The sequence below is a fragment of the Trematomus bernacchii genome, unplaced genomic scaffold (genome assembly GCF_902827165.1).
Source record: "Trematomus bernacchii unplaced genomic scaffold, fTreBer1.1, whole genome shotgun sequence".
In the NCBI taxonomy this organism is placed as follows: Eukaryota; Metazoa; Chordata; class Actinopteri; order Perciformes; family Nototheniidae; genus Trematomus; species Trematomus bernacchii.
The window spans coordinates 6,198,003-6,217,783 of NW_022987641.1; the positions used below are offsets into that span (position 1 = coordinate 6,198,003).

The 19,781-nt window shown below is 39.8% G+C and overlaps 1 protein-coding gene across 2 annotated transcripts in view; it reads left to right on the plus strand.

Annotated features, from left to right (window-relative positions):
- Positions 1-1,318: 1,318 nt before the first annotated feature.
- LOC117484910 (ankyrin repeat and BTB/POZ domain-containing protein BTBD11-A) overlaps positions 1,319-19,781 on the plus strand; it is a 143,252-nt gene continuing 124,789 nt past the window's right edge. For both annotated transcript variants that reach the window (XM_034133385.1, XM_034133386.1), the window contains exon 1: positions 1,319-2,374. In XM_034133385.1, the coding sequence (XP_033989276.1) occupies positions 1,510-2,374 (865 nt within the window). In that variant the 5' untranslated portion in view covers positions 1,319-1,509. The remainder of the gene's footprint in view (positions 2,375-19,781) is intronic.

Sequence of the window (19,781 nt, forward strand, 5' to 3'; positions counted from 1 at the left end):
CTGTTCCCCTCAGCATGTCTTCAGAATCCAAATCACCCACTCTTTGTTGTTGTGGCCCGGCAAATAAAATATGTAATGTTGGAGAATAAATCCAACATCATGATAAAGTGATGCTAAACCTTGACGCAGGACTGTATCAGTAGATGTTGGACATGTGCTCTGGACAGTAAAATATTTATGATCTAGCATTAAAGGTTATGGTGTTCCTCAAGAATATGCTGCAGTCCCTTTCACTTCTTACTTCATCACTAGTTGTGGACGGCATGCCAACAAAGCTTTTCACTGCAGGACAGAGGTGTGTGTTTTATCTTTGTGCGATTCAGGAACAACTACACTTCCCACAGCAGGGTGGAATGTCAAGAGTTTTGAGAATGAGCATCCTGCACACTGCTCTTGCTCAGCCTCACAATGTATTGATCATATTCTGCTACCAATGTTATTTTCTCAAGACACAAGAGCAACCTGCATCTCAGATAGTTGGACGAATAACTCCTTTGAACGAAATCCAGAATGTAAAAACATTTGATTTCAAAAGGACATTATTTGTATTTTTAGCTGAGCATAATGGAAAAAGATAAAGACTTCAACGTATCATTTAAAATTATAGGCACATGGCAATATTATGAAATATATTTGTTTTTCATTAAATCTATTTTTACTTTAATTGAGGAAATAAACTGCATATTAAGCAGGTTTTGCAAACTAATACACACCCAATACACGCTAATACCCAACATTGCTGCTATGATAAGAATCAGGATCTAGCTGAAGGAGAGTAATGTCAATTACCTTTGACCTCTAAAAAAGAAATTATTTTTTCAAAACATGCACCATTTATGTTTGTGTCCCTTCCAAGCCATTTATACTCTTTCACAATGTGAAATTTTTTCCTGTGGTAATATTCAATTAAAAAGGTTGGACATGTGTTTTCCTCTCTCCTGCTGTTACTTGTCATCGCTGCACATTTTCCTCGGAATATCAAGAGAGCATCCACATTTCCCCCATGCGTCTTCTCAGTGGGAATTAAACCTCCTCTCATCCTGACACTGCCTCCATCACTTCACTGCAGATACAACCAATCTGCCAACCAATCTGATACAAATATCAGATTGGTTGGCAAAGCAACTGCATTTCTGATTCTGCAGTTCAGCCTCAGCAGCACCTGGTAGCCTCTGCTTAAAGGTAGCAGCAGGTAGATGCCAGTCAAAGCTGATGGAGGTGCGGATTGGCTTGTTTCTGCCCGCTGGGCTGCAGGCTCCTCCTCCCTCCCAGAGTCCTGAGCTTGTTGCAGACAGTGTGCGCTCTCAGGTTACGCGTGTGAAGTTGTGGACTGGAGGATTTCGAAGACACGCAGCCACTTAGAGTAGGAGGAAAGTAGAGGCTCTATTCTAACGTTTCACTCTTTAAATCTGGGGAATACAACCACGCAGCGGCTGGGAAACAGCAAGAAAACGACTTTGTGGCATTTAACTGGGAGACCAAGCATACCCAACAGTATGCGGTGCAGTTATGGCAGGCAATGGTAAGACAGTCGTGAGGACGCTGGAGGATTTAACGCTTGATTCTGGTTATGGTGGAGCCGCGGACTCCGTCAGGTCGTCCAGCGTGTCGCTGTGCTGCTCCGACACGCATCAGTCCATCGTGCATGGGGGTAACGGCTGGCATCTGACAGAGTCCATGCACAGCAGACAGAACAGTTTGGAGACAGTCAACACCGTCCTGGCGGAGGACACGGACATACTGGAGTGCTCGGGTCAGTGCGCCAAGCTGCCCGAGCTGGAGGACGTGCCATGGAGCCTTGGCGAGGTGGAGGGCGCACTGAGGAAAGACGAGGAGCTGATGGTGGGCGACCCTCCACCCGAGGTGCTGGCGCGGCTCTCCGCTCTCATCAGCAGCGCTCTGGTGAGGGTGGCCCGGGAGGCGCAGCGGCTCAGCCTGCGCTACGCCAAGTGCACCAAGCACGAGATCCAGAGCGCCATCAAGGTGGTGCTCTCATGGACCATCTCAGTGAACTGCATCACGGCGGCCCTCAGCGCCCTGTCCCTCTACAACATGAGCACCGGGGACAAGTTCAGCCGCGGGAAGTCGGCGCGCTGCGGGATGGTGTTCTCGGTGGGCAAGTTCTTCAGGTGGATGGTGGATAGCCGGGTGGCGCTCAGAATCCACGAACACGCTGCCATATACCTCACCGCCTGCATGGAGAGTCTGTTCAGAGAGGTGTTCAGCCGCGTCCTGCGCAGCGCGCTCGTGGAGAGGGACAACGGCGTGCCCAAGTTTACGCTGGAGTCTCTGGAGCAAGCCATCAACAACGACTCTGAGATCTGGGGGCTGCTGCAGCCATATCAGCACCTCATCTGTGGGAAGAACTCAAGTGGTAAGCTCAGTGCCAACCAGGGGTTATTTGTTTAAACATGTGATTGAATGTGATTTGGTCCTCTTTTGTCACCTCTGCCCAGTACCAGCCAATTTGGCAATATCCACCATAATCTAAATTAACTTAACTTTACCCCTGAAACAACTCACACCTTATTCAGAGGGAATTCCATTACTACTAGAAATATCTAAAAAAGTGACTGCTCAAATGGTGACAAATAATTGAGTGATGATCTGCTGGAATGTGATTGGACAATCTTTTGTCACTTTTGTGCTCCAAGCCTATCACTACACTTGTCCATCATGTAAGCCAAACCTTATTCACTTTTCCCAGTTCCACTTTATTCTGATGAATGTCTATGTGTGTTGACAAGAAACATCTAGAAACAAGTTGCTGCATCTTTAAACCAACAAATGGTGACTCAGCTGGAAGTGATGAGTCTTGACAGGAGAAAACTGCATTTTCTATCACAACAACACACTCATAAACCTCTATGCTAAGTGGTATTCATATCTTTTGAGGAGAGTATGGTTTCAAATAGCATTTTTGATTGATTTCTAAGAGTATGTGATTGTGAGAATATTCTTCACAGTGCATGAACATGATAATCTGCTCAGTTGGAAAGTAAATATGACTGCAAAGTGTAATTATGCTAGGGAATAACTACTGCTTAGCACGTGTAATTCGCATCCAAACAAAAGAACTTGACAGTCTCTTGAATATTTATTACCACCAGCTTAGACCTCAAGGCCCACCTCTGAAACAGGAGCTGCCTATCTTGGTTATCAAAGCCCTGGGGCAAGAATAGGTATTTATGGTTAAAAAAGATCAAACAGGCTCAAACTTCTATTTACTTTGAAGCTGTTGTGCTCTCAGACTTTCATTTAAGACGGCAATGTTAATGATTGTTTTGCTTTGCGTGTGTAATAGCTGATATGTGCGTCGTGATTTAGCAGAAACAGGCTTTGTGTTTATATTGTTTGCTGGCCTCGTTGGTTATGCTATTACTGTCTCACTCCAGAAGGTGTAAGCTGTCAGTGTGGGCTGGCCCTCTTATCCAAAGCCCTCAACGTGTTGGCTGGAACTATAAAGCAGAAGGGACTTGAAATTGTATTCTTCCAGTGAGAGCAATATTGACCAAAGAATCATATTGCAGCTCTTTTGCTAATTGTTGAAGCACCATTTTTTTAAATTTCAGCAACTTAATAGAGGTGGTAAACAAAGAAGAAAAATGTATCTGAAACAGCACTAGGTTCCCCAGGGATATGACGTGATTTGAGATTCAATGTCAATGGATGCAGCTTTTGCTCACACAACAAGTTATTTTATATAATCCAGAGTCTTCCATTTCTGTCATGCAGAACTCATAGACCAATAATCCCCAGCCTAATGCACCAACATGTCAATAGGATCAGAGCTTAAGCAGTGAGTCGATGCCTCAAGCAGAAATGGCAAAAATTAGGACGGTTCAAGCTTCTCTTATTTTAATATTTGCTGTATGACATCTTAACCAACTGAAAACCTTTGATATTGTGTCTGTTACAAAAAAAAGGTCAAACTAATGAAGTCAACGTAATAAAGCCACATGTAAAGCAAGGTTTCTTGTGAATTTGTAGATTACACTTGAGTTTGATCAGATTTTCTGAGCTACTACGTCTTTTATTTTCATTTTTTAAAAACATTTTTATGCATTAGGATACCTCAATGTTTGATTTCATCATGCTACAATTCCATGGAAAAAGGATAGATTATAATATTGAATTTTTGCACAGCCCTAGATTAATCAATAATGAAATCATTAGTTTCAGCACTAAATAAATATACCTTTCATTATCAATTAACCTGCTAGTTATTTTCTTAATAAATCCATTGATCTCAAAAAATGAATCTTGGTGATAGACAGAATGCTGATCACAGTTTTACTTCTAAATTGGATGTCAGACATTTCTTCTCAAAATCCCCTCATCCATCCTCTTTAAGAAATCCTGTGACTCTGATATTTGGCCTCGGTGCAGATGCTGCTCACGACTGTTGCTTTGTCTTGAAATTGCAGCAGAGAAATGGGGACTCCTCTGCAGACAGGATGCAGAGCCCAGCGTGCACCCCCCCCCCACTCCCACCCGGTGTGATGGTGCAGAGGAGGCTACAATTTGCACTCAAACAAAACTGCATGATGTCATTCTGTGACAGCTAGGAAGGGAAAGCACTGTTTTTTTATGGTGACTTTCCATTTTATATCCAACATTTTAATAAGCTGGATTTGTCACTATTGGGTTCATGACCAAACTTAGAGAAGAATAACTAATTGAAATGTCACCTTTGAAAATGAAAAATTGGGTCCAAGTATTCACTCAAATGTCTGTTGGTTCTGATATTCTCTGTTTCCAGCCTTTTCAAACAAAGCTGACTGAGACCATGAGATTACTGTATGTTTAGTAACATAGAGCATAGTCACACTACTTGCCTTAATTTCCCTTGGTTAACAATAGCAGTGCAGCACATAATGAACTTCCACACGTCTCTCTGCTCTCCCACATACCGTAGGTTCGTTACAGCCTCTTTGCTGACTGATTAGAAGAGCTATGTAGGATTTTCTTCACTTCCTTCGTTTCCTTTGCTGCTGCTGTCTTAACCGCATTCTGTTACTTTTATAACATTTGTGTGCAGATTCAAGTTGTGCTTTGATTTGTGTGATGGCCGAGTCTTTGATGAGTTAATACAAATCTTTTTTTTTGTCTAAACCGGGTAACAGGGGCGCTGTGCCCTCTTAATTTCAGCGTGCGCCCTCATACCAAAATGCCGATTTTCCCTGTAAAATCTTAAAGTGACACCAGAAAACAATATTTCTGTCTGTCAAAAAGTGTATAATTACTCAAAAACTATGAAAATCGAGTCAAAAAGACCGTCAGACCGCAGAGACGGCTTTGTTTTTACTGAGCTCCGACGTCACGTTGTTGTTTACGTCTACGGCGCTATCTTGTTCTCGCAAGAATTTATATATTGTATACACAAGATCAGCGCCCTCATACTATATTTATATATAACATATCTTTTGGTCTGATTTATGTATCCAAATGCTTTTGAGATTTAAGGCACAAAATGCCAGTGTTGCAACTAGTTTGTGTTTAACCGCAAACTAGTGACATCTCGATTCATCACAAATTAACTCCTCTGGACATGCCACTGTCCTATTTCCTAGCAATGACGTAGGTCAACTCTCAAGAAAAGCAGCAGTTTGATAATGTTTGTTTACTGGACTGCCACATCCTGACTTCATTCTGTATTTAAAAGCTGATATGATGTAATGCTACACTGACAAAAGCAACAATACGCATGCATGGTACAAAGCAGTTTGTCTAGTTGTGAGATATCGGTCAAAATATTTTGTGTCAAATTGTTGCCTCCTGACTTATATTTCTCTGCAGGGATTCTGACTCTTTCTTCCCAGTCATGTTAACCCACCGATGATAAGTGACGTCAGAGACAACAGCCTGGTCATCATCTTCCAAACCTACGGGGGCAGCGTTTACATTTGGGATCCCGAATGACTTGATTGTTTCTGATTATCATTTGCTGTGACCTTCCCCATAGAGCTTACCCAAGCTCCGCAGGACAGATGACACAACATAATGGAATTGCGTAGCCTGCTAGTCAGTCTATTAAATTAGCAGTGGGGTTTCTGCTCTCCCTCCACTCTCTGGGTGTTTCTCAATCGCAGTGGCGAGCCGTCAGGGCCCTCTAGGCCCTCTGTGAGGGCCTAAGATATTCCAAAAAATAATATTTAAAAACATTAAAAATAAAAATATTTTTTTAAAATATATATTTTTTAATATTATTTTGTTATATTTTTCATTAGTTTTACCGAAAAAAAAACTTGATTTAATAAAATAACATTTCCAAAGAAAAAAATCCTTCGAATCTGCCTGTTCAGTCTCTGTTTGAATGCGGGCCCTCTGTGAATCGCAGAGAGGCCCGCTATAGTAACTGAACGAGAGAGTAATGTCAAATGACAGTACAATTGACCAATCATATCTTCCCTCTAAATGGGTGGGTTTTATTATCGCGGACTTTATGACGAGTTCCGCCCGCTGTGAAACTGTTCTTGTTTCCATAGCAACAACAACTTCCTGTCAACAGCGTGAACTCGCCTTCAAAATAAAAGCATGCCAAATTACACTTAAGACATACAACTGCAACGAAAGTAAGAAACACAATGCAATATCATTTTCAATGTCAAAGAACACAAATTGGGTTCACAGGTGTTGTTTTGTGTGGTAGAGGGTCGCTGTCATTGATGCGTTTTGCACCCTGGGCCGTTGTTTTGATATTCCGCTGAAGTATACGCTGTGACGTAATAACTATTTTTTTTTCTTTTTTTCGAGGGAAGGGGTGGGGGTCAGAGGGCCTAGGTATAAAGCTCACGGCTCGCCACTGCTCAATCGCGAGTAAAGCTGCTTCAGAGCCACTATTTTAAGCATACTACGTCATCGAGTGCCGCCGAAGTACTGTTCCAATGTCCAGCATACTTTGAAATCTACCGAGCCCGGCGTACTCCGTTTGGAGAAATATCGAGGCTGCACATGAGTAGACTCCGCGGTCTTAAAATCCCCACAATGCTTTGCGCACGGACCAATTTCCCCAAATCTGTGGCGGAAGATGTAAGGCGGGGGCCTCTCATATGACGCACACCTGCACACTTGCTAGCGTGTTCCACACTTCGTTTTCCGAATGCCAGGAAGTATTCTTGACTCGCTTCTGAAGCAAGATGCTCGGCAGACATGTGCTACCAAGCAAGCGTACTCGCGATTGAGAAACACCCACAGTCTTTCACACCATCTTTTATTGTGTGGCCTGCTAGAGGGCGGCCTGCATGTTTGCATATTTATTTTCCACTGTGGTTTTTAATAAGCTCAACTCATATCCGCACGATCCTGGCAAAGCCATTTGTTGTCCATTCTGTTATTATTTTCCTCCTGTCCTTCCCCTCCTTTGGGGTGGACTGGCAGATGAGCTGACAGATTGCCGTCATTCTGTTGGAGATGCGAGTGCCCGGGCAGGCGAGCTAGTTGTGATGGATTGTTATGTCATGGTAATTTCATAAGACCAAAGACTGCAGCACCCACCCCGCTGCACTTCCAGCCATGATCAGTGTTTACGAAGTTATGCGAGGTTGTTTTCGGGGCTTAGATTTATTTCATGGGCTGCCACCAATACTACATTTGCTTGAAAATATTGAGTTCCATTTGATATGCTTCGCTGTGATTCCACTGGTCGGGACTCCACCAACACCTATAACTCTGCTCCGGGCCAGTGGGGCTGGGATGTTGTGGTTTTATTACTTCCATGTCATTGGAGCGTGGATCCACTTCCATTTTCAGAAAGTAGGTGAAAGCACTGGGTCAGGATGAGATAATGAGAATAGTGTGAGAGCAGTGAACGCTCAATGTTGTGAGGGAGTAGAGAGCGTGAGGAGAAACCAGGCTGGAGTGTCAGCTGGTGGAGGTGGTTGGCGCAGGTCCCTCAGAGATATAATTATCCAGCTCTCTTTAATCAACGCCTGTGCTTATCTGCTAGTCATTAAGATTAGGAATTAGCAGCGGGAAACACCAGGGAGCTGCAGAGAACAAAGATGGTAATTCCTTTCAGTCATTTTTAATACCCCTTCTTGTGCAGGTCCACGTTCGTATGTTTGATCAGATGTGAGGTCCAGATGAAATGTCTTTCAGGAAAACAGACCGTGAATATCATCATTGAATAGTGCCACAAAGAATCTTGATACGTCACTCATTTTGACACCCTCAACAATAGATGCCTGCATGGTTAAAGGTGGGGTAGGTAAGTTTGAGAAACCGGCTCGAGATACACTTTTTGTTATATTCCATGGAATGCTCTTAACATCCCGATAGCAATGAATATCTGTGGTGTGCTTTGACAAAAAATCCATACAAATCTTCATCTGTGGAAGCCCTAGTACTGTAAAAAGCACGACCAATCATTTTAGCCGGCCCGGCTAAAATAACTGGATGGCCTACCTGCCTGTCAGCCTTCCATCTGTGCACAAACTTATCTCGTGCCCTCATTGGTCATGTGCACGTTCGTGTGTGTTGGAGGAGGGGCTCTGTAAGGAAGTGGCAGATTTTTTCCAGCTGTGTATTTTCAAATTCTAGCGCACTCGAGCTGGTTTCTCCAAAATTACCTACCCCACCTTTAATCAGAAAAACAGCATGCAACACAAGACAGCATGCTTGTGAATGCAAGTCAGCTTTTGCAATGTTGGCTGATACAGCACATCTGGCTGTGTATCTAATCCAAAAAGGTCAAGTGTCATTATGAATTATATCACGACCTATAGCCTACAGGAGTTTTAGTATCACTTAAACTAAATTTGTACAACTAGAGCATTTTACACATACAAATGTCTAAAGCCTTAAACTGTCTTCCAAATAAATACAAGCAGCACAAGAACATGTCATTTTTTTAAACAAATGTGACAACTTAAAACCCATTGAAATGAAACAATAACAAGAACATTACACTATTTAAAACCACAAAGCATATAATATTAAGACACAAAATAGTGTGAAGCTGGTATATCCATGATAAACTGCTATCATCAGATCTTTCAGCCTGTTAATTTATTGAAGGGGCTCGAGTCTAGTGGCTCCACATTATTTTATTCAAACTAATTTAAATGTGCTGTTCATCTGCCTTTGACAAACTATGTGACTGAAATTCCAATTGTTATCAATTACTGTCTGTGAAATTATGAACATATTAGAAGGGAAATGTGACAAATAAACCTCATAAACATGTGCAAATGAATTCATGAAAAAAGTATAATTCATTCAAATTATTCGTGAAATACTAATGGACATTTTAGACTATTATAAACATGCACAGATGTTATTAACAAAAACACAAAAAAGTATTTTCAACTATCTAAAAATAGTTCGTTTGTCCACGAGTCATTATTAATAAAGTTGGAGAAAGTAAATACAATGATGTTACTTACCTAAATTCAGTCAACTGGCTTGCACGCTAGCATGAAAATGGACATAAGGAAACAGTTGTTATGTGAAGAAACGCAGAGTCAGTTCGAAGACAAGGTGTTGAGGCAACTAAATTAATATGTAGCGCCGAAAAAGTGAAACAAATGAGGAAAACCAGCGTACTGTAGTTCAGAGACAACCGTCTGTACCTGGCGAGCTAACACATTAGCGGCTAACGTTAGCATCCACGGTTCATCAAGGACACCTGCTGCCTTCAGCTGGCAGTTAATGGTGAGTAAACAGCAACAAAAAAAAGCTTTTCCTAACTGCTGGCATTGTGTGTCGGTTTTGCTGCAATGTGCTTATTAATTTGCATACATTAGGTACCGTTTTTTGCTTCTCATGTGTTGGTTTAACATCACAAAAGAGTCGACAGAGCTAGGTAATTCCCTCAAACTGACTTCATGTTGTATTTGCTCCACTGAGACTATAAAATGATTGAAACATATTGCTAGCTGTAATATTCTACTACACAAGGACATTTTTGAAGGATGTCATTTCAAATAGCAACATCCCTGCAAAGAAAATTAAGACAGTAGTAAAAAAGACAAAACAAAAACATTAACAACCACAAGATGTGACAACATTAAGACGTCTGTCATTAAATGTTTGTGTTTATGCGTGCTGGGTACGGGATTGGGTAGAATTTAGCCATGTTTTCATCTCGAATATAAAGTCCATAAAGCTGCTGTTCTACCAAATAACTTGTTACTGAGCTAAATGGTTTTTGCTCTAATAAATAAGGCTGCAAGACTGTGTTGTATCCCATCATTTTGTATCCCACCCTCTGTTGGTCATAGTCCTCCTATTAACTGACCGCAGTGGTATGAACTCATTTAATGGGGGAAGAGACAGCAGTGCATTAGGTGCACACATGCTGCTGTTTTGTCTGAGTGTTTGTGTCCTCTGCTGTGCAGTCAGTGTCTGTTTTCTTTCATCCTTTTCTCTCTTTTTATTATTCAACTCCCTAATCATGGTCATCAAATCAAATCAAATCAAATCAAGTTTTATTTATAAAGCACATTTAAAAGCGATTTTTGGTCGAGCCAAAGTGCTGTACATGTAATAAAAACACATTACTACAATCACAATGAAAGACAATACATTTTGTCCATGTTGAGAGGCATGCTGGCACTGATGCGTGCAATCAGCTCCATCTGTTGACCTTTGATCCTGTGGTTTGGGTGTGATGTTGCTACAACAGGTGGCAGATCGGTATTGGAATTGGCTGTGTTGGATGGAGAAAATCAATGGAAACAAGTCTGCAATGTCAAGATGAACTAATTGTACAGTCCCAAGTTAACACATACATCCAAGTGATGCCACGGTGAGATTAGATAACACATCCTGAAAGTCTGGAGGATCGCTTGGCTTCTTTGATGTCGACAAAACTTGTGACAGCGGCTGTCAGAACATACTGTGGTATTTTATGTTATCTGTCTGCAGCACACAAATGTAATTCAACTTTTATTCTTTCATGAAGCAACATCAGTTGTGATGCTACTTCTTCTAAGAAAGGACTTTTGCAGGTTAGTGTTGCAGGATGTTGAGAGACTTACAAGAGGCCTCAAAGGTTAAGTTCACCTACAAAAACAGTATATTTTTTGTCCATGCAGAAAGTTAGGTTTCAGTTTTGATTTCAGATCACAGAGGCCTTTTATTTTTGCAAGTGATTTACAACTAAATGAATTGAAGTAATAACAAACTTTAGAAAGATTTTTCTTTATTTTTCTTTAATGGTTCAGTTAAACAAATGACAAATGCATACTATCTGCTTGGAATCAGGACTCGTATAAATGGATGTCATTTCAAGAAATAATCATATTTATTGCAGTCGAGACTACATGCATATTGAACAATTTTGCACCTACTTGAGTTATGCCAAATGCATTTACCGCAAAGGCTTAACACCATACTGCACTAGTGATGTGATTCAAAATCAAAAGTGAGACTTTATATAGCTGCTGTCTCACGCAGTTTGCAGACCTGTGAGGTTTACATCAGGCAGTTTGCATTTGCAATGAAAAGCACAGTACTGTTACTGTCAGCTTTACTGTTGTTTCCCTCCTTGCTAGGTGTCTCAGATTTCCGTTATCACACCGTACACTCAGGCCTGTGGTTGTTCTCTGAAACCTATCACGCTGCATTCTGATCACACCTTTAGCACAAACAATGTTTAGGCTTTCATGACTCTTTTGAAAACAATCCTGGTTATGATATTTCTTGTACAAATACATAACTGCTGGACTTGAGCATTCACTGGAATCCTTTACAATCAGCAACTAATATATTAGAAACACAACTGTGACGAAATCTATTGACCGGTTTTGAAACTCAGACGTTATTATACGAGTCAAGCTATTGAACGGTTGTGAAATGTTTTTATTTAGGGATGTCATTCTTGGACAGGGAATGTGGATGTTGGTCTAAAAAAATATCACATCCTGTGACACTCATTTATTGTGTAAGTGATTGTTTTTTGGCTTTGTGGGACTTTTCTAGATTGCTTTCTGAAGTGTTCAGTCAGGCGGTGGCACTTCTAACTCTTTGTGCTGCTCATGTGGTTACTTTGTTGTCATGCTGTCCAAGAGGGAATTTCTATTGTGGGTCAAGAATAAATCAGCCGAACAAAAGCTTAAAGTGGGCATTAATCAAAAGATTTGGTTAGAAGAAAAATCTAATCTGACTTCTGACTGATTGCCCACTTGAGTGTAATGGTTCATTAAATCAATTGTTAGAGAACAACTAATGCAATTTAAGCGGCTTTCAGATCAATTCAACAATACATTCATGTTCGTTTTTGTAACTCATGAACATTCAGCCCTTGTGATTTTGAATTATGCAGTGGGGCAGATGACTTACATTGTTCCAGATCATGTGAGTTGTTTTTAAAGTCAGCAGGCATCAATCTGAACTCCCTAGTGCTTATTATCAACACACTTATTATCAAAAATACCTGGAGTTTAAAAGGTTTGTGTGGAAAAATACATTAAAATCTCAAATAATCTATATGTTTCTTACTCTTCCCTTTATTCCCATGCGTTAACTGAGTTCTCTGCTGTCACTATGCGTTGTTGATAGTCTTTGCTGACTGAAACTCAAAATGAGTGAAAGGGACAGATGCTTATCTCTCCACTGACTTCTTTCCTCCGACTGTTTTTCTCCTACTTATCCCTTCCTTCTCACATTTCCCTTGAAGGTGAACGGAAATTTGACAGTTCCTGTGTCTACATTTCTCTTGTGAGGAAATGAAATCTAGGTTGGAAATGTGGCTACTTGGAGCATAAATGCAATCCCAATAAGTAAAAAGCTCACGTTAGGCTTTAAACAGACTCCATAACGGTCACATGACTTCATGTCACTACCACTAAACTTAAGGAGGCTAATGAACGTCATAATTACGTTTTATGAGTTTCATTTTGACATTTGTTAAGAACCGCCCTTTTTAAGAAACATAGAAGCTTCAGACATTCACCAGTTGGGTATTAACTGACACTGATCTTGTAGAACAAAACGTTAAAATAATTTCATCTTTTGTTAATCATAGACGATTTTTCTGGCATCTTACCAAAAACACACTTAAAAAACGTTGACTAATTTCCCGGTTTTAAAACTCATTCCTGCATCTCTTTTGTGTTCTGCCAGCTTAGTGACATACATTATATACTTACCAATTACTTGATAATTGCAATCAGATGTAAAAAAGGCAATTTTCACTTATCTGCAAAACTCTATTGATGTGTTTTTGCTGCAATATCATTATCACAATATCCTCTGTTAGTCGGACCTTTGCACATAGCAGTTGTAAAGGATGGAATTCACCCGTCAGTTTCCTGCTTTTCTAGTATTATACCCAGAAGGAAGGCCGACATAATGCTTATGATGACAAAGCAGCAAACTGTGAAAAGCCCATTGACTAAGTAATGTATGGTGTACCCAACATTTTAGTTTTTGCAACAATTCACTGTTTATTGGGTCCCTTTTTCTGTTAACTATCCAGATATTTCAGCAAATGTTCTTCTAAATATATAGGGTAAGAGAAAACATATCTCCTTACTAGGGCTGTGCAATTAATCGTATTTTAATCGCAATTACGATTTTGGCCTGCCACAATTACGAAAACAACATAATCGGAAAAAACAATTATTTTGCTTTGCTAGGTTGTGACAGTGCACTGCAACATATTTGATCTAATTCATTTTGGTCTAATTTATTTGTATTATTTATATATGTTTAGTAGCTTGTGGAAGTGCGCTCCAAAATATTTGTTGATCTTGTTTATTGGTATTTATTATTTTGATATTATTTATTTAAATGTAAATATAAATGTATCATTTATTTTATTTATTTTTGTATTGGTTTTTCAGTTGAATTATACGTTCAGGGTAATCAACAGTTAAAAAGATACTGTTCAAATTATTATTTGTATTTGTTTTAAAGTTCAATAAATAGATTTTTTCAAAGTCAATGAATAATCGTATTTAATAATCGTAATATCAATTATTGACCCAAATAATCGTGATTATGATTTTTGCCATAATCGCACAGCCCTACTCCTTACCCTCCATCTCTTCTAGTTTTCTCCCCCCAATCTTTGGCCTTTAATTCCTCAAGCTGGCATTTCTTCTTCTCTTGTTTCCTGTTAAGTCCTACCGAAACAGGAAGTATTTTGTGTCTCTCTCCTTCAACCACCCTTGAAAGTATTTTATGTTTGTGTTTAAGGTGGCTCAGAGCGTCTTCAGTTGATCTCGGCTTGTTCGTAGCTTGTGTTGACGCCTTGTATGGATGCTTCTCTGCGGGTTATCATTTTTGTCTCAGAGCAGCTTCGATAAGCACAGATTACTACAAACTATAACACGATTACTTGGCTTCCTCTAGTCTGTTCCTTGTGTTCTAGCAGCAGTGATTAAAGGCTTTGCTAGATTCAACAAAAATGTTTTTTCACATTTAATGCATTTCGGTATTTAGACTTCCAATTGACTTCTGACATAAAATCAATCCGACCAATCGGCAATAACCTATTTTTGTTTACTTCAATTCAGCCTAATTTAAAGTGTGGTGGAGCTGGAATACATTGGATTTAAAGGATCAAAAGAGATTAAGAGATGAATATTAGCATTTTTACATTTTGGGTGATTTCATAAAATAATAAAAAGCCTCACATATGAAGGCCTTCAGCTGGGCTCGAGTGGTGGTGAATCCCCTTACAACGGTTTATAAGAACACATCATTTAGTGATCTTAGCTAGAATACAATTGTGTCAATCTTGTGTAAAACTTGTAAGATGAACTTCTAAGGACAGCAAGTCTTCTCTTCAAGCTTACAGACTGTAAGCAATGATTCTAGCTGTTTGAAGAGATGAGAAGTTGTAATGAAATGTTTAACTTTAAATTAAGTACCTTTTGAACTGTCTGAAATCTATTTGTAAGCAGTAAGTCTTGGAAGAAGCAGATATTTGATTAGGTTTACATAAGCAATTTAAATGACAATTTTGATATCTGATCAATGCAAACATCCATGCAAACTGAAATGATGCGTTCAAGATCACCCTGCAGTATTATAATGGGGCCGATCTGAAATCAGTAGTACACAACCAGGAAATGTCGACACCAGTACACTTGTTTAACAGACTGTGTGACTGTTTGATATGTTTTAATTTGTTGGTGTTTCTTATGAATATATATACACCAAACTCCCTGGAAAGCAGTGTTGATACTAGGTGGGGGGAGATTGACCGTGAGATGCAATTTTAATGTGTTATAAAGCAAAGCTTTGAGCTTTTGTTACCTTACTATATACCTATTGTTTTATGTGTGCGAACAATTTCCATTCCATTTCCATTATTCTTTTACATTTTTATAGACCTGAGCCAAATATTTCCACTTTCTTTGTGATTGAATTTAGACAACATGATTATAGTGATTTACCATTCTGTCCAATTTTGTTGTTTAAATTAAAAAACTCCAAAACAATTTTAATGCTAAAGTAAGAATTAGTTTTTTCGGTTTTGTTTTAAAAATGTAATGCATAACAACACTGTTCAATTTGATTATTTGATATGGAAGCAATTATTACCTTTGTGATATTAAATTCATACAGATCTCTCAGCTCAAATTGAATAGTTAAAATGAATAATTTAATTGGTAATGAAATAAACATCTGGTGCATCCCTAATGCAATACGTTTTTCAAATGTTTTCATTCTCTAACATAGAATTGAGCAGTGTAGCCGTACCGAGAGCGAGTACAGGGACAAAATGCTGCACTGGTCAGTAAAGTTGACAACGATTAAACAGAACCTCAGGGTCTGAGAGTTGTGTGAAACCCGACATGGACAGGCAGCTACTTCCTCATGTCATTACAACATTAAATGAATGCAGGGTGAGCGAGGGATCAGTTTCTAGCTGTTCCCAGGTGGTGATGGGAAATTAGGCTCCATGCTCTGGGGAGAACCATCTGGTGCCACAGTGACATGAAGAAGACACATGATGGGGATTTTTACCATTCTGGAGATGCAGTCTAGGGAAATACCCTTTGTGCATAAGACCTACTTCTACAAGACATTTTACTTGAGCACATACTCCCTCCACTGTTCTGCTTTGGATGTCAACACCACTTAATCCTGACATGACAAGTGCAAACGCCAACTCACAAAGCCCACAATAGAAAAATAAAGCCTTTTTTTTATGTTGTGGTTTTAAAGCCCATCGTTACATAACATGTTTCTCAATGACATGCTCATTGAGAAACGGTGACACGGTCCCAATACTGTATTTCTGACACTTTGAGTGGCTCGCAACTTGACTCATATGAAGATGTAGCAATTGTGTTCACTGCTATTGTGTAGGCAGGAACACATCCTCCCACCGACATGAAGCATTTCATAACTGATACAAGATAGACGTTGAAAAGAAAGCCACAAGAAGAAAGCGGCTCATCTTTGTGCCATCACTCCATGGTTGCTGCTCCCACCAGCGCCTCAATCTCTTGCCTGTTTTTATGCAAAGGCAGGATATTTAATTAGACTTTGATGCCATCTCAGCCTGATGTCTTGTCATATCCAAGCTGTTTTCTTTTTTAATGAGGGAAGCTTTATTTGTATTGTAAGGCGAGATAAATGACATCATGTACCAGCTATACAAGCTAAATCATTACAAGGAATCTTGCAGTTAATGTTTTGTGAAGTTATCCGTTAGAAAACATGTGCTTCTTATGTGGTTACTACTATGAAATGGTGCCAAAAATACACCTGAGTGTGTTAGCTGTCCTGAGGCAGATTTTACAGGAACATTATCAAACTCTAATGTCAGTCTGTTCTCAAGTGCTTGAATGGAGGGCAGGTTATGAATGGATCATGTTGTTGTTTATGTTCAGGTTATTGATCAGGACCAAATGGATTGTGTGTAAAGAAAGCACAACTCATGAAGGAGAAAAAGGGGATTAGGAAGTCAATACACAGCTGGGTTCTCGTAAACAAAATGCAAACAAAAAGTGCAACTGCACCCCCGCTGAGTCCTGAAAATCAGCTCCAAGGAGCGCAATAGAGGAAATTTAGCGAAGCTGAAAGTGAAACCGAGCACTGTGTGTGTGTGTGTGTGTGTGTGTGTGTGTGTGTGTGTGTGTGTGTGTGTGTGTGTGTGTGTGTGTGTGTGTGTGTGTGTGTGTGTGTGTGTGTGTGTGTGTGTGTGTGTGTGTGTGTGTGTGTGTGTGTGTGTGTGTGTGTGTGTGTGTGTGTGTGTGTGTGTGTGTGTGTGTGTGTGTGTGTGTGTGTGTGTGTGTGTGTGTGTGTGTGTGTGTGTGTGTGTGTGTGTGTGTGTGTGTGTGTGTATCAAATATTTTCCCACTGATCATTGCCACTTCAGTTTGTTGCCAAGCTTGGTTTTTCTGTTTACATAGTGTTGCTACATGTGTACACCTGTAGCTCTAACACAATATTGAATAATAACTCATAATTACTGTCTGAGGTTTCTGACTTGTATTTATTTAACTCCCCTGTGACACCTGGCTGGTTGAACCTGCTTGGCGTCATCCTCTGGCCTACGTGACAGACATGTTTAAGCAGAGCGAAGAGGTAGCATTGCGTCACAACTCCTGCCTACCTAATCCTAAATCATCGTGACCAGCTCGCTATACACCCGCAGATCCACAGGTGTGTGTGTGTACACACACATGTGGTTTATTGAACCGTATAGGAAAAAACTGACATTGCATTCTGTTTTTCTCTGAAAAATATTGCCCAAGGTTTATTGCATCAAGCTGCTTCAGTTAACCTCTTAAGGACGACGGTCCCCCCCAGTGGACCCCCCCACCGTTTTTTTTCGAGACTGTGTCTCAGGGCTTCTTAACATTTATGAAACTATTAATGTGTAGCACCAGATTAACGGGAAGAATCTCAGCTAACTGAAGATATGAACCATTTTTACCAAAACAAAACACAAGGGTAATACCAAGCCTCTAAATTAGCACTAAGCGAAAAAATGCTAACGCACTTAGCACAGAACTCAAGATAAAGATACCATTATTACTTATGGTAACTGCACATACAATATATCCGATTAAAGCTGAGACTCCACAGATTATATAGGTATAGTATCATCACTGAGCGATCCGAACTCGCGACAGGGGAAGCAAACACAGACATCTCAACACGTACCTTTACGGAGCTTTTACGGGAGATCGTCTCACCGTAGCTGTCAATCTGATCAAAAGACGTGTTCAATGGCATTAAAACGAGAAAAAACGCAGCTGAATCGGTTGATCCATAGGTTAATGTATCTGTCGCTTTGAAAAAACTATTTATAATCCATAATTCCATTTTTATGTAAAAATCGGAGAAAAAAAGTTAGCTGCTAATGGTAGCCAACAGAGTGTATGCAGCTTCCGGTTTTGGCCACGCGTCACTCTCACTCCTTATTTGTTAATGTGTTGGTGTGTGTAGAACTTTCCCTCGATTCCATTGGCTCTAGCGGTTATAAAGAGATTTCATTCATCAAAATCGAGCAAGGGGGGCCAGAGATATGGAAAATCCACCCAAATGACCCCAGAAGTGTTTTTTTTTTGGCTAAATCTCTCTAAAAAGGTCAAATGTCACTTGTTTTGCATCAATCTTGATACAGGGTACTTATTATATGTTGTACTTTGGATTCCTAAAGCTTTTAGTCTACTAACCCATCATCCAAGGGTAGTTTTCACTATAAGTAAAAAAGAATTTTTGGACAGACACTATAATTTACAGTTTTTTACTATGTTCAATCTGAATTTTCTTTAAAATAAAAAACATCTATATTGATTCTGACTTTTCTACATCCAACTCACAGGTTTATCATTACTTTGAGAACAAAGATTATTAATGTAAACCTTTTAGAAGAGAAGATAATATGGTCATTTGTTCTGGGAATGTCATTTTCGAGCCTGAGACCTGAAAAACAGGCTCAGGGTGGAACAGGTTGAAGACGAAATTCAGAGGCTTGGCCTTAAAACCAAGATGTGACCCTGAAGCAGCTTTAGATGAGTACAAATGTATCAGAATTTAGGGAATCAATGTTTAAGATATTTCTTTGTGTTGTATAATAATCAATTCAATAATTGAGTATCTGGCAGGTGATAGTCCTTACTTTCGACACACACACACACACACACACACACACACACACACACACACACACACACACACACACACACACACACACACACACACACACACACACACACACACACACACGTTATGAGTGTCAGTGAACAATGCTGCATTGTTATTAACCTGTTGCTGTCACTGCATCCATGTATAACAAAAGCACCTTTCATCACCTGACTGAACATTTTTCTGTTTCTGTTGAATGCAGAAACAGATTTTCACAAAGCAATCTCCAAACATTATCACCATTTCATAACATGTTATAGTAACCACATAAAAGAGCTCTCTAAATTATTTTGAACAGCCTCTTCCTAAGAGTGCAACCACCATAGTGCAGAGAGATACATATCCTACAATGCCAAGTTTATTCACCCAAGAACTCATTCCCCTATGCTAATGCACACCTACACACACAGCAGCATGATACCACTCTCCGAAAATTTCGTAAAACAGACACTCAATCTCATCAGTGTCCATAATCCATGATGTCCCAGAGGCTGCCTGCTGCCGTCATCAAAATAAAGTTTGTTTTTGGCTCATTTCTGCCAGTGAATGCATCATCAGGGGGGTGGTAGCATCTATCTCCTTGACCTGCATTTTGCTATGTGAAAGCTTGGTTCAAATGAGTCAGAGAGTTAATATGGGTATGCGTACATTGCACACTGAATCTGTAAAGAATCAGACTTTTAACACAAAAATGTCTTCAAATTGGTTAATTAGTCTCA